The 15,928-nt window shown below is 45.1% G+C and overlaps 1 protein-coding gene across 1 annotated transcript; it reads right to left on the minus strand.

Moving 5' to 3' along the window:
• Positions 1-346: 346 nt before the first annotated feature.
• Positions 347-12,895, minus strand: CRTAM (cytotoxic and regulatory T cell molecule). Its single transcript, XM_033081872.1, has 11 exons — positions 12,853-12,895; positions 9,394-9,537; positions 7,237-7,389; positions 6,088-6,219; positions 3,830-4,000; positions 3,233-3,448; positions 2,930-3,130; positions 1,590-1,694; positions 883-1,029; positions 633-716; positions 347-519 (listed from the first exon to the last, which is right to left on the minus strand). Exons 1-11 carry the CDS (start codon positions 12,893-12,895, stop codon positions 347-349), a joined length of 1,569 nt encoding a protein of 522 aa, XP_032937763.1.
• Positions 12,896-15,928: the final 3,033 nt, after the last annotated feature.

Consider the following 15,928-nt stretch of genomic DNA (forward strand, 5'->3'; position numbering starts at 1 on the left):
TTGGACATCAGGCTGCTTCCCAGCTTGGTTCATCCCAGCTCAAAGCCAGCTTTGGGGTCACAGGGAGAAAATAAAACCCACAGTTGGTTTTTGTAGCACCTGGGATTCCCTGCTGAGCCCCGTGGTCACAGAGGAGGTGACAAAAGCAATGACAAATCTCTTCATTTGTGCCCAGATTTGTGCTGCTGGGGGTTCAGTCCAGGGTTCCAGTCCCATCCCCCTGCCCTGCTGGGTGACAAAATCACCCCCAGGTGACTTTGGGACAACTTTGTCCCTTCTGCTCCTTGAAATCAAGATCCCAGAAAACTTTAATACAAACATCAGCAAGCTGCAGATTCCTGCACATTTATACATCTGTCTCCCTTCCACACTGAAATATTTTCTCACTTATTGCCATGATTTTGGCACCTGGATTCTTCTCTGGGGTTTCTGGATTCTTCTCTGGGGTTTCTGGATTCTTCTCTGGTGGTTCCACATGTTCTTCTGTTATATATTGCATGTTGGATTTGGGATTTACAGCTAAAACACAACACATATTTGTTATTTATTATTAATGGATGCCACCTCCTCTGGCCACCATCAGCAGCAATTAAATAAAACAAGAATTATTTCTGTTAATTAAAGCTTTTTACCTTGTCCATTCCTCTCGTGGCCTGGACTGTCTTCGTTAGATCTGGATTTATAACTCTCCAGTGTCTGCTCTGAAACATCATTTTCTATGGAAAAAAACCAAATTGAACAACCAGAATGAGACTTTTCCCCAATGATTCTTTCTCACCCTCTGCCTTGAGCATAAAAATCGTGAGAGAAGAGTTAGAAAATAGGGATTTCACCAGCCTGAGCAGCTCAGAGATGGGCTTGAGCCACAATTCCAAACCTCACCTCTCTTCCACACTCCGTGGGCTTTCTTCAGCTTCACCAAGAACAGCAGGACAATGATGAGCAGCACAAAAATCAGAGCAGCCACCAGCATGGGCAGCAGGAGATTCTTCTCCTTCTTCACAATGCCCTTGGATTCAGGATCTTGCTCTGGAACAGAGATTGGGGTTAAATTGAGTCTGGTAATGAACACAAGAATGATTTCATGGATGAGTGTGGTGGGAGGGCAGAATTCACACAATGAGTTGGGAAGAATTCACCTTGATGTGAATTATTCACTGAATCTGAATAATGTGAAGAATTCACTGAATCTGAATAATGTGAACAATATGAATAATGGGAAGAATTCACTGAATGTGAATAATGTGAATAATGTGAATAATATGAATAATGTGAAGAATTCACCTGCATGTGAATAATGAATTCATTTTGTGAATATTGGATTCACATTCATGAAGTTTTGCACTTAACTTCAGGATGTGAGCTCAAGTTTTTTATGGCATGAATAAGAACTGATTGAACTTGTGCTTTGGCAGAGCAAACAGTAAAATTCAGGATTTTAATTTGTTAAAATTTTTAATAAAAATGGTTGTGTTTCTGTGGCAGCCCCCAGGGTTAGAGGATTAACCTGCCAGATTTGAAGGGGATTTGTGCTCAGGGAGAACCAGAAAGCTCCTGGCAGGTTTGGGAACTCATGGAAGGGCTCATACCCAGGGTGAGGGGGGAAATCCCTGTGATGTTTTCATGTGGGGGTGGCACCTCTGTCCTGGGAGCTTCCTCCTCGGTGCCATTCCCACTGGGTGTCGTTTCTGTCCCTGCAGGAAGGCAAAGCAGAACAAAATGTCTCTGAAGGGATGTTCCAGGGATGCTCCTTGTCCCAGCAGCTCCAGGGCAGCAGGTACTGCTGCACTCACCTCCCTAACTCTGCAATTCATTTTATTATTTGCATTTGTATTTTATTATTTCAAATACTTGGTGTCTTATTTTATTTATTATTTAATTTTATTCTATTTATTAACACATTGTTAGAGAAACAGTTTACAGCCAAATTACAACCAAGCTGAGCTCGGTTATTTTGGAACTTTCCCTGCCCATAAATTTGCTCCTCTTGCCTGAAAAAACAGCAATGAGCAGAAATCATTTTGCTTAGAGCAAATATTTTGGTATTCATGACCTTGACTCCTCCTTCCCTGACAAGCTCTGTCCTTTGCCACCACCCCCAGTGTCTGGTGAGGAATTTCTTACCATTGAACCCCCCAGAACTCGAAGAACCTTCCAATTCTTCTGCTGTTGTTGTTTCTTGAGTCCCTGTGCAGACAGAGAGGTGAGCTCTGATTTCTTATGGACACAGACAATTAATCCCTAGGTATAATTATATATAAAATATATAAATATATATAACCATTAACTTTGCTGCAATACTGAAATGATGGTGTGTGCTGTGTGCACCAAAACTTTGCATTAATAATTTCCTTTTCCTTTTCACACTCAGTACAAGCCACAGAATTCCAGAGTGGTTTGGAAGGGACCTGAAAGCCTCTCTGGTTCCATCCCCTCTTAAAAGACTCAGGCTCCCTTTCCATGGATGCTGTGCTGACACGTGTCAGGATTTATCAGGGTGCATTTATCAGGATTTTGTGCTGTTTGCAATCACTGATAAATCAATAATTTGATTTATCAGTATTTTAAACCAATAGAAACCAACAGCTTGGGCGTTTCTAAAGCAGGTGTGAGGTTTTTGGTGATTTATTTGGGGCTGGGGAGCTTTGGATGGTGCTGAAAAACCAAGTGCAGAGTTTGTGAAGCAGAGGCTGGATGAAGAATTGTTGCACAGTGCCATCTAGTGCAGCCCACCCGGAGCATCCCAGCCTGGCTGTGTCCCTCTTCCTCCAAGGACTGAGATTTGGGCTGGGGACAGAGGGAAAGGAGCAGGAAATGCTGTGCTCTGTGTCCCACTCTCCTCTGTGCCGTGGCATTGTGCCCAGCATTTCTGTAGTTATAATTTGTATAAATTCAGGTGTGTTTGATAAATTCAGGTGGCTGAACTCACCACTGGATGTGACATCTGTGAGGTTTGGCTGGGCTGGTGTCGGTGCTGAGCTGGGAACTTGTGGATTCTCTGGGGATGAAGAAGGGATGGAAAATTCTGGATCATTTGGAGATGCAGAAGGGCTGGAAACTTCTGGATTCCCTGGGGATGCAGAAGGGCTGGAAACTTCTGGATCATTTGGAGATGCAGAGGGGCTGGGAACTTTTGCATCTTTTGGAGATGAAGAAGGGCTGGGAACTCCTGGATCTTTTGGGGATGCAGAAGGGATGGAAACTTCTGGATTCTTTGGGAATGAAAAGGTGCTTGAAACTTCTGGATCTTTTGGGGATGCAGAAGGGCTGGTACCTGCTGGATTCTCTGGGGATGCAGAAGGGATAGAAACTTCTGGATTCTCTGGGGATGAAGAAGGGCTGGAAACTCCTGGATTCCCTGGGGATGCAGAAGGGATGGTACCTGCTGGATTCTCTGAAGGGCTGGGACCTTCTGCACCCTCTGGAAGTCTGGCTGGTTGTTTGCAGCCTAAAGAAACCCCCCCAGAAATGACAAAAATCAGAAGAGGCTTTGGCACCAAAGAGATCCTTGAGAAACCACCCTGCCCTGCTCCATGCTCTGCATTGTTTGGGTTTTCTGTCTGATCAGGGGTTTCACTTTCACTCCCATCCTCCCACCCTCAGAATGTATTTGCTGCTCTGAAATGAGGAATAAAATGAAACACTTTGCTGTGAGGGGCTTGGGGCAGGCGCTGCTGCTCAGATTTACCACCAAGGAACAACCCCAAACCCTTTTTGCCCTCATTTAAAAGCAGATCCCACACACTCTGGGCTTCTGTGTGTGTCTGCATCATTTTCATCATTTTCACCAGCTCAGAGCAGTGGAACTGGAGGGGCAGAGCTGCAGTACCTGGGCTGGGGAGGTCCTGGAAGGGGAGAGATGCCACCAGCCTCTCTCCCCCGAGGGCAGGGTGCTGGAGGATGCAGCTGGCTGTCCCCTGGGGGGTGTAGCTGAGGATCCTCAGTGTGCTGCTTGTGCTCCATTTCTTGCCATCAGCTCCCAGCTGGTGCCTGGTGTCACCTGGCACCCATAGGGGAAATAAAAAAAGTTAAAAAAGAAAAAAAAGTGAGTGTTTCTAGTCCAGAGCAATAAATTAAAGCATTTCTACCACCCTGAAATCCTGTTCTCCATCGCTGCTACAGCACAGATTTGACTTTTCCCCTTTCCCAGCTGTTGGGAGTTAAACATGAGGATTCCTTGCCTTGCCACAAGGAGCTGGGGGGAGTCTGATGTGATTCCAGGTAAACTGGTGATCTGGAAAAATAAAATAATTGGTGTGGCCAGGGATGTGTTTGAACAGGGAGGTGTTGCAGATGTTTAACTGAAATATTTCTGTTTATAGTGCAGAGGTTCTGATGCTCCCCCTTGCTCTCTTACCCTTAAATGAAAAAAAAAAAATCTTTACAGATCAGCATTTCCCAACTCTCTTTTCCATCCCCAGGAGCTCCAAAAGGATTTCAGAGTGGTTTTGGAAGGAAATCATCTTTGTCAGCAGCAGCTCGGTAATTACAGCTGGTTTGTCCCTGCTGAGCCCTGGTGCAACCGAGGTGTTGCCAGTAATTAAGATTTATTAGCTATTTTCTGATTAGTGTAAATATTTGCAGGAAGTGATTAAGGCTGGGAATGGGAAGGGGAGGAAGGAGAGTTACTCCAAGCCTTCAAAAAAATGGAGAAAAGCACATGCAGAAAAGTGAGAAATAGTGGGTTAGGGCAGTGATTTTTTTTAATCTTTCAAACAATTAAATTTGTGTCTCCCACCTCTTCATGGCTCTGAAAGCCAGGCCCAGATAAACCAGCCCAGCTCAGGTATTTCCTCTGCTCCAAAGGGAGGAGGAGATAAAGATAAGGATAAAGATAAGGATAGAGATAAGGATAAAGATAAGGATAAAGATAAAGATAAGGAGAGGTTTTTGTTAAAATGTTGGTGAAATGCATTGCCAGTTTGAACTGTGTGTTGTGGTGACACAAAATTCGCTTTATCAGGGTCGTGGGGAACCCTCTGGTTTTAGAAAAACACTGAGAAACAGATAAAAAAATCAGGGGGGAAATATTGAGGATTTTATGATTCCCCAGAGCCTCACACACAGCCCAGCTCTTCCCAAACACAGGCAGGATTTAAAAACCTGCTTTTCCAGCATTAACACTCATGTATCTGCCAGCCTGATTTATTTTTATTATTAACTCTAATTTCTATCTACATTCAGGCCAGAAAACACAATTCTCTGCTGTTTTCTAGGGCTCTTATTTAAAAATAAACCATCTTGGGGCAGGGGAGGTTACAGCTTAGCTTTAAGTAAGTTTTTTGATGATGCAAAACACAAGTAAGAGCTTGTTGATGTGTGAAAGAAAAGACATTTGCATCTGTGAGTGTTGTTCTCACATTTTGATACAGATGTGCACTGGAGCTGCTCAGGCAGTGATTTTCAGAATAATTCTATTTATGGCACTGTTAGAATGGCAGTTATTTGTGTTAAAGGAGGTTAAAGGAGGAGAAAGGCTGGGGGGGCTTTGCTAATTGGGGCTCCAGGATTTTGGGGTTGTTTTATCTCAGTGGAATTTGGTGCTGAGGTTCCAGGATTATTTGGTTTATTTTATTCCATTGGAATTTGGTGCTGAAGTTCCAGAGGTTTGGGTTCATTTTATCCCAGTGGAATTTAGAGCTGAGATTCCAGGATTTGGGGTTCATTTTATCCCAGAGGAATTCAGTGCTAAGGTTCCAGGATTTGGGGTTTTTTTATTCCACTGAAATTCAGAGCTGAGGTTCCAGGGCTTTAGATTCATTTTTTTCCAGTGGAATTCAGTGCTGAAGTTCCAGAGGTTTGGGTTTATTTAATTCCACTGAAATTTAGGTTCCAGGGGTTTTGATTCATTTTATCCCAGTGGAATTTTGTCCTGAGGTTCCAGGATTTTGGGTTTATTTTATTCTACTGAAATTTAGAGCTGAGGTTGCAGGATTTTGGCTCTGTTTTATCCCACTGGAATTTTGTGCTGACAGTTCCCAGACCTGCAGCAAGCTGCAGACCCAGCTGGAATTTTACCCTCCAGTATCTTTAAACCACCCCAAACTGACAAACCCAAATTTCAGTGCTCCATCTTTGATCTCTTACCTGAGAGCTCTATCCCATTGTCCAACAGCCAGGAGATCTGGGGCTGGGGTTTGCTGCCCTGGGTGTAGCAGGAGAGTTTGATGCCTCTTCCTGCATCCTGGGACACTTCCAGCACTGGATGGGAAGGAGCAGCTGCAGCAGGAAGATTTGGGATCAGTTTAGGGACATTTTCTACTCATTTTAATGAGCATTGTTGGAGAGGAATAAGCTAAAAGCAAAATGATGTGTTGAGCACTATGGAAAAATGCAGGTCTGGATTTGAGGCTCTGTTCTGCTGCTCTGGAATAAAAACCAAACAAACTTATTGTCTTGGGTTACAATACAGGCTGTGATCAAAGGTGTCTGTTCTATCACCATCTGTTGAGGGTGGGGCAGTGATCCTGATCTCTGTGGGAGATATTCTGCTAATGGGCATCCATTGAAACCAGCTGGGGCAGTGTTCTTTATCTCATGGGATATCTCCTGTTCATGGCCATGGTTTATAAACCAGCTGGGGCAGTGTTCTTTATCTCGTGGGATATCTCCTGTTCATGGCCATGGTTTATAAACCAGGCAGGGCATTGTTCTTTATCTTTTCACAACCCATCCTTCCTCCAGCCAGTCATTTTCTGCTCATGGCCATTGAGTCCCACTGTGGGACTGATAAAATTACTGCATCCCATTGGGAGTTGCTCCAGCCAGGGGGAAGAGCCCAACATTTCTTACCAAGATAAAAACAGAGGATTTGGGACACTAAGGGAGCCCCTTTCTCCACTGGACTCCAGAGGAAAACCGGATTTCTCCACATCCCCACTGGAGCTCCGGAGGGAAACTGCACCTTGTACAGGAGCACTGCTCCAACTGAGCCACATCTGTCACTGCAGGAGGATGCAGCCACCATGGGATGGGACTGCTGCCAACACCCTGCCTGACGGGTGTCAGGTTGTACTCTGACTGTGTCAGGGTTTGGGGTTTGTTCTTTGTAGTGCTGTATTTCTATTTTAATTTCCCTAGTAAAGAACTGTTATTCCTAATTCCCATATCTTTGCCTGAGAGCTCCTTGATTTCAAAATGATAATAATTTGTTGGGAGGGGGTTTACATTCTCCATTTCAAAGAGAAGCTCCTACCTTTCTCAGCACACACCTGTCCTCCAAACTAGGACACTTACCCAAAATCTGAACGTTGTGCCTCTTGCTTTGGAAGTGGCTGCTGTAGTGGAAGCAGCTGTAAATTCCTCCATCCTGCACTGTCACGTTGGACAGTTGGATGGATAATTCACCCTTGGAGTAATGGAGGAGTTTGTACCTCTGGTCTCTTAAAACTGCAAGGAAAAGAAATCACGGGGTTGGTACAGAGAGGAAGTCAAAGCATGAGGAGAGTTTATTAAATGGCATTTTAAAAATTCATGTTTTTAATGAAAGCATCTCCTAGGGCACCTCTACTCTGCTTTCTCTCTCTTGACTTTCTTTAATTCTTCCCTCCTGCTGCATAATTTACAGGAATCCTCAGGGTCAGTCCATGAACTTTTCCCACAATTGCAGCACAGAAAATGCAACTTTCTGCCCTAAAATTGAACTGAAACTGGGGGTTTGTACAATCAGCAGGGGAAAAGAGACCTCAAAAACTCTCTTTTAATTTAATTTTTTTTTTAGCTGAGGTTTTGTCAAAATACTGAGCTGGAAGGAAATAAATCCCATCAAGTTATGGATTAAATAGTAAAGGATTTTGAGACCTTCATGGTGTAAGACTCGTGACTGGCCTGGCTTGTTTGTAGATAAAACTGGAGGGAACTGATTCCCAAAGTGGCTCATTGGAGAAGCAACGTGACAGAGCTCCCAGTGGTGACTCAGATGAAGAATGAAAACCTCTGTGTGCGCTGCCAGGTTTGGTTTCTCCCTAAACAAGGAGGAGAAACCTTCCTTTTGTATTGCAAAAGGAAAATATTCAGTGTGCCTGAAATTCTCCAGGATCCAAATGTTTGGGAACTCCAGTCCTTGCTCTAATGGACACCCAGATCCTTCCCTACCCTTAGAAAATACTGAGAACAAACAATCCTAAGAACAAGAAATCCGAAGAACATAAATACATGTCAAAATGGAGATAGTAACTGATGGAGAGTGATTTCCTGCAAGGTCTTGTTGGTAAATAATCAGATTATTTGACTGCAGCAGGAGAGAGGAACTCCTACCTCAGCCTGCTGGGGATTTTGGGAGCCTGGACGATCAAGCAGCACAGGCAGGGCTGCAACAACCACATTCCCATGGATCAACCCCATTGATCCCATTGATCAGCCCCGTTGATCCCCATGGATCAGCCCGATTGATCCCCCATGGATCAGTCACATTGATCCCCATGGATCAGCCCCATTCCCATGGATCAGCCCCATTGATCCCCCATTGATCAGCCCCATTGATCCCCCATCGATCACCCCGTTGATCCCCATGGATCAGCCCCATTGATCCCCATGGATCAACCCCATTGATCCCCCATGGATCAGTCACATTGATCCTCATGGATCAGCCCCATTCCCATGGATCAGCCCCATTCCCAAGGATCAGCCCCATTGATCCCCCATGGATCAGCCCCATTGATCCCCCATTGATCAGCCCCATTCCCATGGATCAGCCCCATTCCCATTGATCAGCCCCGTTGATCCCCCCCTGGATCAGCCCCATTCCTACACTGATCAGCCCCATTGATCCCCCATGGATCAGCCCCATTGATCCCCATTGATCAGCCCCATTGATCCTCCATTGATCAGCCCATTGATCCCACATGGATCAGCTCCACTGATCCCCCATGGATCAGCCCCATTGATCCCATTGATCAGCCCATTGATCCCACAAGGATCAGCCCCATTGATCCCCCATGGATCAGCCCCATTTCCCTGGCAATCAAGGACACCTCACTGCCTCAGCCCTGAGAGATGGAAACAAAAGTGATTGGGGGAGCAAACTTGGGGTCAGTGACTTCATTAGCTGGAGCTGGAATTGGAAGATGAACCCCCAATGTGCAAATGGCCCAAACTTATCAAAGTGTGCAAACCTGTGACCCATTGTCCATTTTGGGGGATTTGTCTGTCCTGAATGTACCTGAATAATTCAATAAACAGAACTGCTTTTATTCTCTGAATGTTGCCTGCCCTCTGTTTTTAGGTGAGCCCAACCCCATCAGTTTTTGGTGCCTATGAAGGGACAGGAGGATTCTCTGGACTGAGCCAGACCCAGCTGCAGCCCCCAGGGTCACCTGGCCAGGGTGGCAGCAGGGCCAGCTCAGTGTCCCCAGCCCTGGTGGGAAATGTCCCCACGCTGGGTTTCACACTTACCCTGCAGAGCGTTGAGGAAAATGGTGAAACCAGCGGGGTTTAACCACTGCAGGGTAGCATTGCTGCTGCTGAAGGTGCAGTGAAGTTTGAGGTTTTCTCCTTCCTTCAGAGTCACAGTGTCACCAGCAGCCCCTGGAAACCCCCCTGCCACACAAATGGGAATTGTGACACAAAGCAAAGAAGTGACGTTTTGCACAAAGTAATGTGTTAATTTTCCTTTTTTTAAAAATTATTTTTTTTTAATTATTTTTTTCAGTATTATTTTTTTCAGTATTTCTACCTCGCTGGTGTGGTTGTAGGGACATAAATAAATTATTGTCATTGGCACTGTGTGACAAAGGTTTGGGATCTTCACCTGCCAGCACAGCCAGATTTAATTATTAAACCAGTTTTAGTTATTAGCCAAGAAAGTATTTCATTATTAACCAACAAAGCACTGAAGCAGACCCATTTCATGCCTTCTCCTGCTGTATTTAAACACAAACATTCAATTTTCACTCATTCCATTACTGTAACTAAATAATATTTGAGGTCTCTTCCAACCCAAACCATTCTCTGATTTTCTGTCCCATTCTGGAGCTGTTGAGCCTGATTTGCTCAGTGTGTGACTGCTAAAAACGAGGCTTTTTTATTCAGAAATGAAACTTCTTGTGAAAAAAAACAAAAAAAAGCCCCTAAACTTGGCTTGGCAGAGGTTACTAAGATGAAATTTCACTCTCTCTTCTCCCAGCTCATTTCACAGGCGGGCAGTAAAATGTGATTTTTCTCTCCAGACATTCTAAGGCAGATAAAACACTTTGTGAAAATATTTGATGACCTGGAATAAATTGCCTTCTCCAGACAAAAACCCTGCCCTGGAGAATCCTCAGATTGGTGCCTGGGTTGGAGTTAAGCAAATAGGCAGCAGCAGAGTTTTGTTTTCATTCCTGTTTTGTGTGTTTTGATCTGATTTTCCAGGTAGCTGTTGGCCGCCAGTTCCCACTGCATTTTGGGGAAATGAATCTTTCTGGGCTTTGGGGAAGATTTGAACCTTCTTAACATTTTTAAATCGCTCAGAAATGAATTTTTTTTTTGTCTGGCATTTTGCTGGAGCTGATTTTTGCACCTCTAGAATCAGCCTGGTCTCCCTGTGAGACTCAGCTTCCCATGGGGACTGTGGCTGTGCCTGTCCTTGAGAGGAGCTGTGGCAGGAGGTGAGAGTTGTTTAGAGGCAGCTGGGGCTTGTCTGTGGTTTTCCACAGCCCCCTCGGGTATTTCTGTCCCCGTGATGGTTTCCTGTCCCCAGAGCAGCGTGGGGTCTGGCACATCACACCTTTGGGGGTGAGCAACAAGAGGTGCAGAAATGAAATTTCCATGGGAGACCACAACTGCATTTCCCCCCATTCAGGGTTCTGATGCTGACTCTGAAAACTCCGTTTGGAGCTGCACTGTGGTCAGTGAGAGTGTCCAGTTTCCATCCTGGTGTTGGGCTGTGAGCTCAGCATGAGGAGTTCCCTCTGTTTTTTAAATCTGGGTTCTGTAACAGCACGAGAGTGTGTCTTCCCTGTCTGCTTTAAGTTCCTGAGTGGTGGAAAGAGCACATCACACTTTTGGGGGTGAGCAACAAAAGGTGCAGAAATGTAATTTCCATGGGAGACCACTGGAAAATGGGTTTTATTCAGAGCATGACTCACAGGAAAACTCTCCCCTGCACAGGGGCTCTGCTCTGCAGCCACTGTGGTCACTGAATGTCCCCATGGCAGCTCCAGGGGTGGTGGCTTTTGTCCCTCCTGGAAAAGCCACTCTGCCACCAAGTGATGGATCTGCAGCAGCAATTTTGTGCTGGAAATTGCAGGAGGTGCTGAGCAGAGTGGTTCTACCCTGGCTGCTATTCTGGGAGCCCCCAGGAAGTGATGAGAGCTCCTTGCACTGAGACCTGCACTGAGAGCATCAGTGCAGAGTTTTCTGTGAGCTGTAACCCACAGAAACCCTGTTTAATAAATTAGTGTTGGCTCAGAGTTATCTGTGAGTATGTAACCCCAAAATCATCCCATTTAATGGGTTAGTGTTGGTGCAGTTATCTGTGAGTTTGTAACCCACAAACACCCTGTTTAATGGGTTAGTGTTGGTGCAGAGTTTTCTGTGAGTCTGTAACCCCAAAATCACCCCATTTAATGGGCTAGTTTTGGTTCAGAGATATCTATGACCCCATAACCCCCAAATCACTCCATTTAAAGGGTTAGTGTTGGTTCAGAGTTATCTGTGACCCTGTAACCCACAGACACCCAGTTTAATGGGCTAGTTTCAGAGTTATCTGTGAGTCTGTAACCCTAAAATCACCCCATTTAATGGGTTAGTGTTGGTGCAGTTATCTGTGAGTTTGTAACCCACAGTACCCCATTTAATGAATTAGTTTTAGTTCAGAGTTATCTGTGACCCTGTAACCCAAAAATCACCCCGTTTAATGGGTTAGTTTTGGTGCAGAGTTTTATTTGTGAGCTGTAACCCACAGCCACCCTGTTTAATGGGTTAGTTTTGGTGCAGTTATCCGTGAGTTTGTAACCCACACCCACCCCATTTCATGAGTTAGTGTTGGTGCAGTTATCTGTGAGCTGTAACCCAAAATCACCCCATTTAACAGGTTAGTTTTTGTTCTGAGTTATCTGTGAGCTGTAACCCACAGACACCCCATTTAATGAGTTAGTTTTGGTGCAGTTATCTATGACCCTGTAACCCACAGTACCCCATTTCATGATTTAGTTTTTGTTCTGGCTGCTGACCAGTGAATGGAGCTGAATTAATTCTGGAACCCAAAGCAGCAAAAGCTCCAAATTCACCCTGCAGGAGCCTGTGGCAAAATGGGGGAGAGGGGCTGTACTGAGAATTAGTGAATTGTCAGCAGCAGCCCTGCAGTGGGACAGGGAACGCTGCTCCAGCCCCTGGATCATGCACCCATTTCTCCTGCAAGGGTCAGCAGTGAAGCCTGCAGGGATGCTGGGTGTGGATTGCTGTTACATCCTTCTGTTAGATCCTCCTTAGATCCTCTGTTTGACACAGCCAAATATGAGCCTGGCACTCTCCTGTGTCTGAATACAGCAGATCTGAGAAGCTGCCTCCTCCAGCAGGGGTGAGGAGATTGAGCATCCAAAGTGCTTCTCTTTTTCAAAAACAACTTTGCAAGTTCTCCCTAAATTGCTCTGACTTCCACCAGCCTCTTTTCACACAGTGCACGAACAAAGGCACCCCTGGATTTCTGACCCCAGCAAAGCAAGCAGAGATCCTCTGTCCAGATTTAAGGCAGAATCTCCTGATACCCCCACGCTTTGTTGCCAGATTTGTTCTGATTGATCCCGGCTTTAGGAGCTTTGGGAATGGGGTGACAAATATTATTTTGTCACCAACAGCCCATCCTTGTGCTGCTGTGCTGGACCTCTGGGAGCAGAGTTCTCCCAGAGCTGGAACTAGCTAAGCCTGGCTTACCTTGCAGCAGGAGCAGGATGAGCAGCACCCCAGGCACGGTCATGCTGTGTGAGCTGGGTTTGGCTTCCTCCCTCTGCAGGGCTGAGCTGCCACAGCTCCTTTTGAGCACAGTGACCGTGACTTCATCCCCCGGGGTCTCTGCCCCCACCTCGTGTTTCCTCCGTGTCTGCTGAGAAATCTGTGACCTCACGGGTCCCTCTGAGGGAACTGGTGGGTGACAGCACTGGGGGATCTGGAGTTTCACCAGCCCAGCCCTGCCTGGCTCAGCTCAGGGGGGAAGCACGCAGGGGAGAATGTGAAAGAATAGAGAAATAGGGTTTGGGGTCACCCTGCTGCTGGGATGGTGAGAGAATAGAGAAATATGGGTTAGGGATCACCCTGCTGCTGGGATGGTGAGAGATTAGAGAGAAAGATGGGTTTGGGGTTGCCCTGATGTTGTGATGATAAAAGATTAGAGAAATATGGGTTTGGGGTCAGCCTGCTGCTGGGATGGTGAAAGATTAGAGAGAAATATGGGTTTGGGATCACTCTGCTGCTGGGATGGTGAGAGATTAGAGAGAAAGGTGAGTTTGGGGTCACCTTGCTGCTGGGATGGTAAGGAATTAGGGAAATAAGGGTGTGGGGTCACCCTGCTCTAAGGTGGTAAGGGATTAGGGAAATATGGGTTTGGGATCACTCTGCTGCTGGGATGGTGAGAGATTAGAGAGGAAGATGGGTTTGGGGTCGCCCTGATGTTGTGATGATAAAAGATTAGAGAAATATGGGTTTGGGGTCAGCCTGCTGCTGGGATGGTGAGAGATTAGAGAAATATGTGTTTGGGATTACCCTGCTCTGTGATGGTAAAAAATTAGAGAGAAAGATGCGTTTAGGGTCATCCTGCTGCTGGAATGGTAAGGGATTAGGGAAATATGGGTTTGGGGTCACCCTGCTCTGAGATGGTGAAAGAATAGAGAGAAAGATGGGTTTGGGATTACCCTGTTGCTGTGATGGTAAGAGATTAGAGAAATATGAGTTTGGGGTCACCCTGCTCTATGACGGTAAAAGAACAGAGAAATATGGATTTGGGGTCACCCTGCTGTGATAGTAAAAGAATAGAGAAATATGGGTTTGGGATCACCCTATTGTGATAGTAAAAGATTAGAGAGAAATATGGATTTGGGGTCACCCTGCTGCTGTGATGGTAAGGGATTACAGAAATATGGGTTTGGGATCACCCTGCTCTGAGATGGTAAAATATTACAGAAATATGGGTTTGGGGTCACCTTGCTGCTGTGATGCCACAGGATTTCACTCCCCAAGGTCAGGAGGTGCCCAGAAAAAGCAGCATTGTTTGGTGGATGTGGCAGAGCTGCTGGAAAACCCATTTTAAATCTCTCCATTAAGAAACTGTCACTCTTGTGCCACCGTGCTGTGCCCCAGGAGGTTCCTGGCTGGCTCTGCCTCTGGAGAAGGAGCAGTGGAAAAGGGAATTGCTGCCTGTGGTTTGGGGCTCTGCAGGGAGGAGGGATGGGGACACAATTCAGATTTCCCCTGTCCCCTTGCAGGTCTGATTATTCCAGCTTTGTGTCCTCCCAGGTGTGTGATAACCACTGATGTCACATTTGTCCAAGTCCATCTTATGGTTTGTGATTTCCAAAAAAGAATTTCTGATCCTGGCCCTCCTTTGCAACTGCTCAGAATTTGGTGTGGACAGCTATTGCTGCCAAAATAAACTGAATTTGATGAGATAATTATGGTTTAAAACCTGTGTGTCATTGAGTGGACAAAATAGTTAATTATACACTTTGTGTGTTTTATTCCTGATTTATTAGGACCTGTTTCCATGAAACTTTCAGGTGCAGGGAAATGCATCCCTCAGTGGATATTTGGTTGATAAAAGCTGTGGCTTTTGTGTTCATCATCATGAATCAATTTGACTGGAAAACAGAGCTGCAGGTCATGAATTTAAAGCAGCTGGGTTGAAAGATAAAACTCTCACTGGACTAAAAAAAATCCAGATTAAGAAAGGGGTGTTGGAAAAGTAAATTTGATTTGAAAGTTGTGCCTTCAGTTCCACACATCCAAATCTGAGAGTGAAATAACTCCAGGGAAAATCTGAATCCAAAGGGAAAACCTGAGCATGGAAAACCAGAGGTGAGAGAATTTTGTGCCATCTGCTGTCAAGTGAATGAATTTCAGCCTCAGGAAAAGAAAAAATGCAGCTCAAAATTCCAGCAGACTGCAGAGGAAATCTGAAATAGGAAGGGTGCTTGGCATCTTTATTCAATCACCTACGAGATATTTTTGTCTGACTTCTGAGAATTCCATTTAATGTGAGAAGCAAATTAAAATGCAGTGGTTGTTTTAACAGTTGTTAGCACTCGAAACTGAGATTAAAAACAACCACCCAACCCCCTGCCTGCCCCACCCCCAAAATAAAAAAATACAGATGTCACAGGTAATTACAGCTATTTTTGGCAATACAATTATTGGGTTTTTTTAAACAGCAAACATTTTTTTTTTCCTCAAATAAATACAATCTGCTGACACTAAATAAAAAACAAAAACCATAGTAAACAGAATGATGCAACAGGTTGAAAATGAAACAAAAAAAAAAAAAGAAAAAAAGGAGCTGTTGATAACATCGAGTCTGAAGAGATGGCATGGAGAGAAAGTTGAGAAAATCCATTTTAATGGGAAAGGAAAAAGGAATTGGAGTATTTTCTGTTGTGGGTATGAAGATTCCCTGGGGGATGAATTTGAGGAAGTGGGGAGCAGCAAGAAGTGATTTTGCAGCCACTATTAATTGCATTTATTTTGTTCATTGATCCCCATCCCAAGCATGTCTGCTCCCCCCTCCCTCCCATTTGTGATTTCAAAATCATTTCCTCTGGGCCTCTTTTCAAAGAAATAAACCCAAACCACGAACCAGAGCCATTATTTGGGGATAAAATCATCACTCTCATTAAATTCACTCGAATTTAATCCCAGCAGGAGGCTCCTGGCCTCAGCCAACTTCTGTCTGAAACTGCTCAGTGGCAGTGAAAAGGGAAATACCAATTTTTTACTGAAATTATCACGGTCTGGATCCTCATTT

The sequence above is a fragment of the Catharus ustulatus genome, chromosome 28, assembly GCF_009819885.2.
Source record: "Catharus ustulatus isolate bCatUst1 chromosome 28, bCatUst1.pri.v2, whole genome shotgun sequence".
Classification (NCBI taxonomy): Eukaryota; Metazoa; Chordata; class Aves; order Passeriformes; family Turdidae; genus Catharus; species Catharus ustulatus.

Bases quoted from the DNA above. Each gene is read 5' to 3' on its own strand.
- CRTAM (XM_033081872.1), bottom strand. From the start codon at position 12,895: ATGACCGTGCCTGGGGTGCTGCTCATCCTGCTCCTGCTGCAAG. The intron at 9,538-12,852 runs GTAAGCCAGGCT...TTTGTGTGGCAG, and splicing joins CATCCTGCTCCTGCTGCAAG to GGGGGTTTCCAGGGGCTGCT. The intron at 1,030-1,589 runs GTATGAGCCCTT...TCTCTGTTCCAG, and splicing joins GATTTCCCCCCTCACCCTGG to AGCAAGATCCTGAATCCAAG.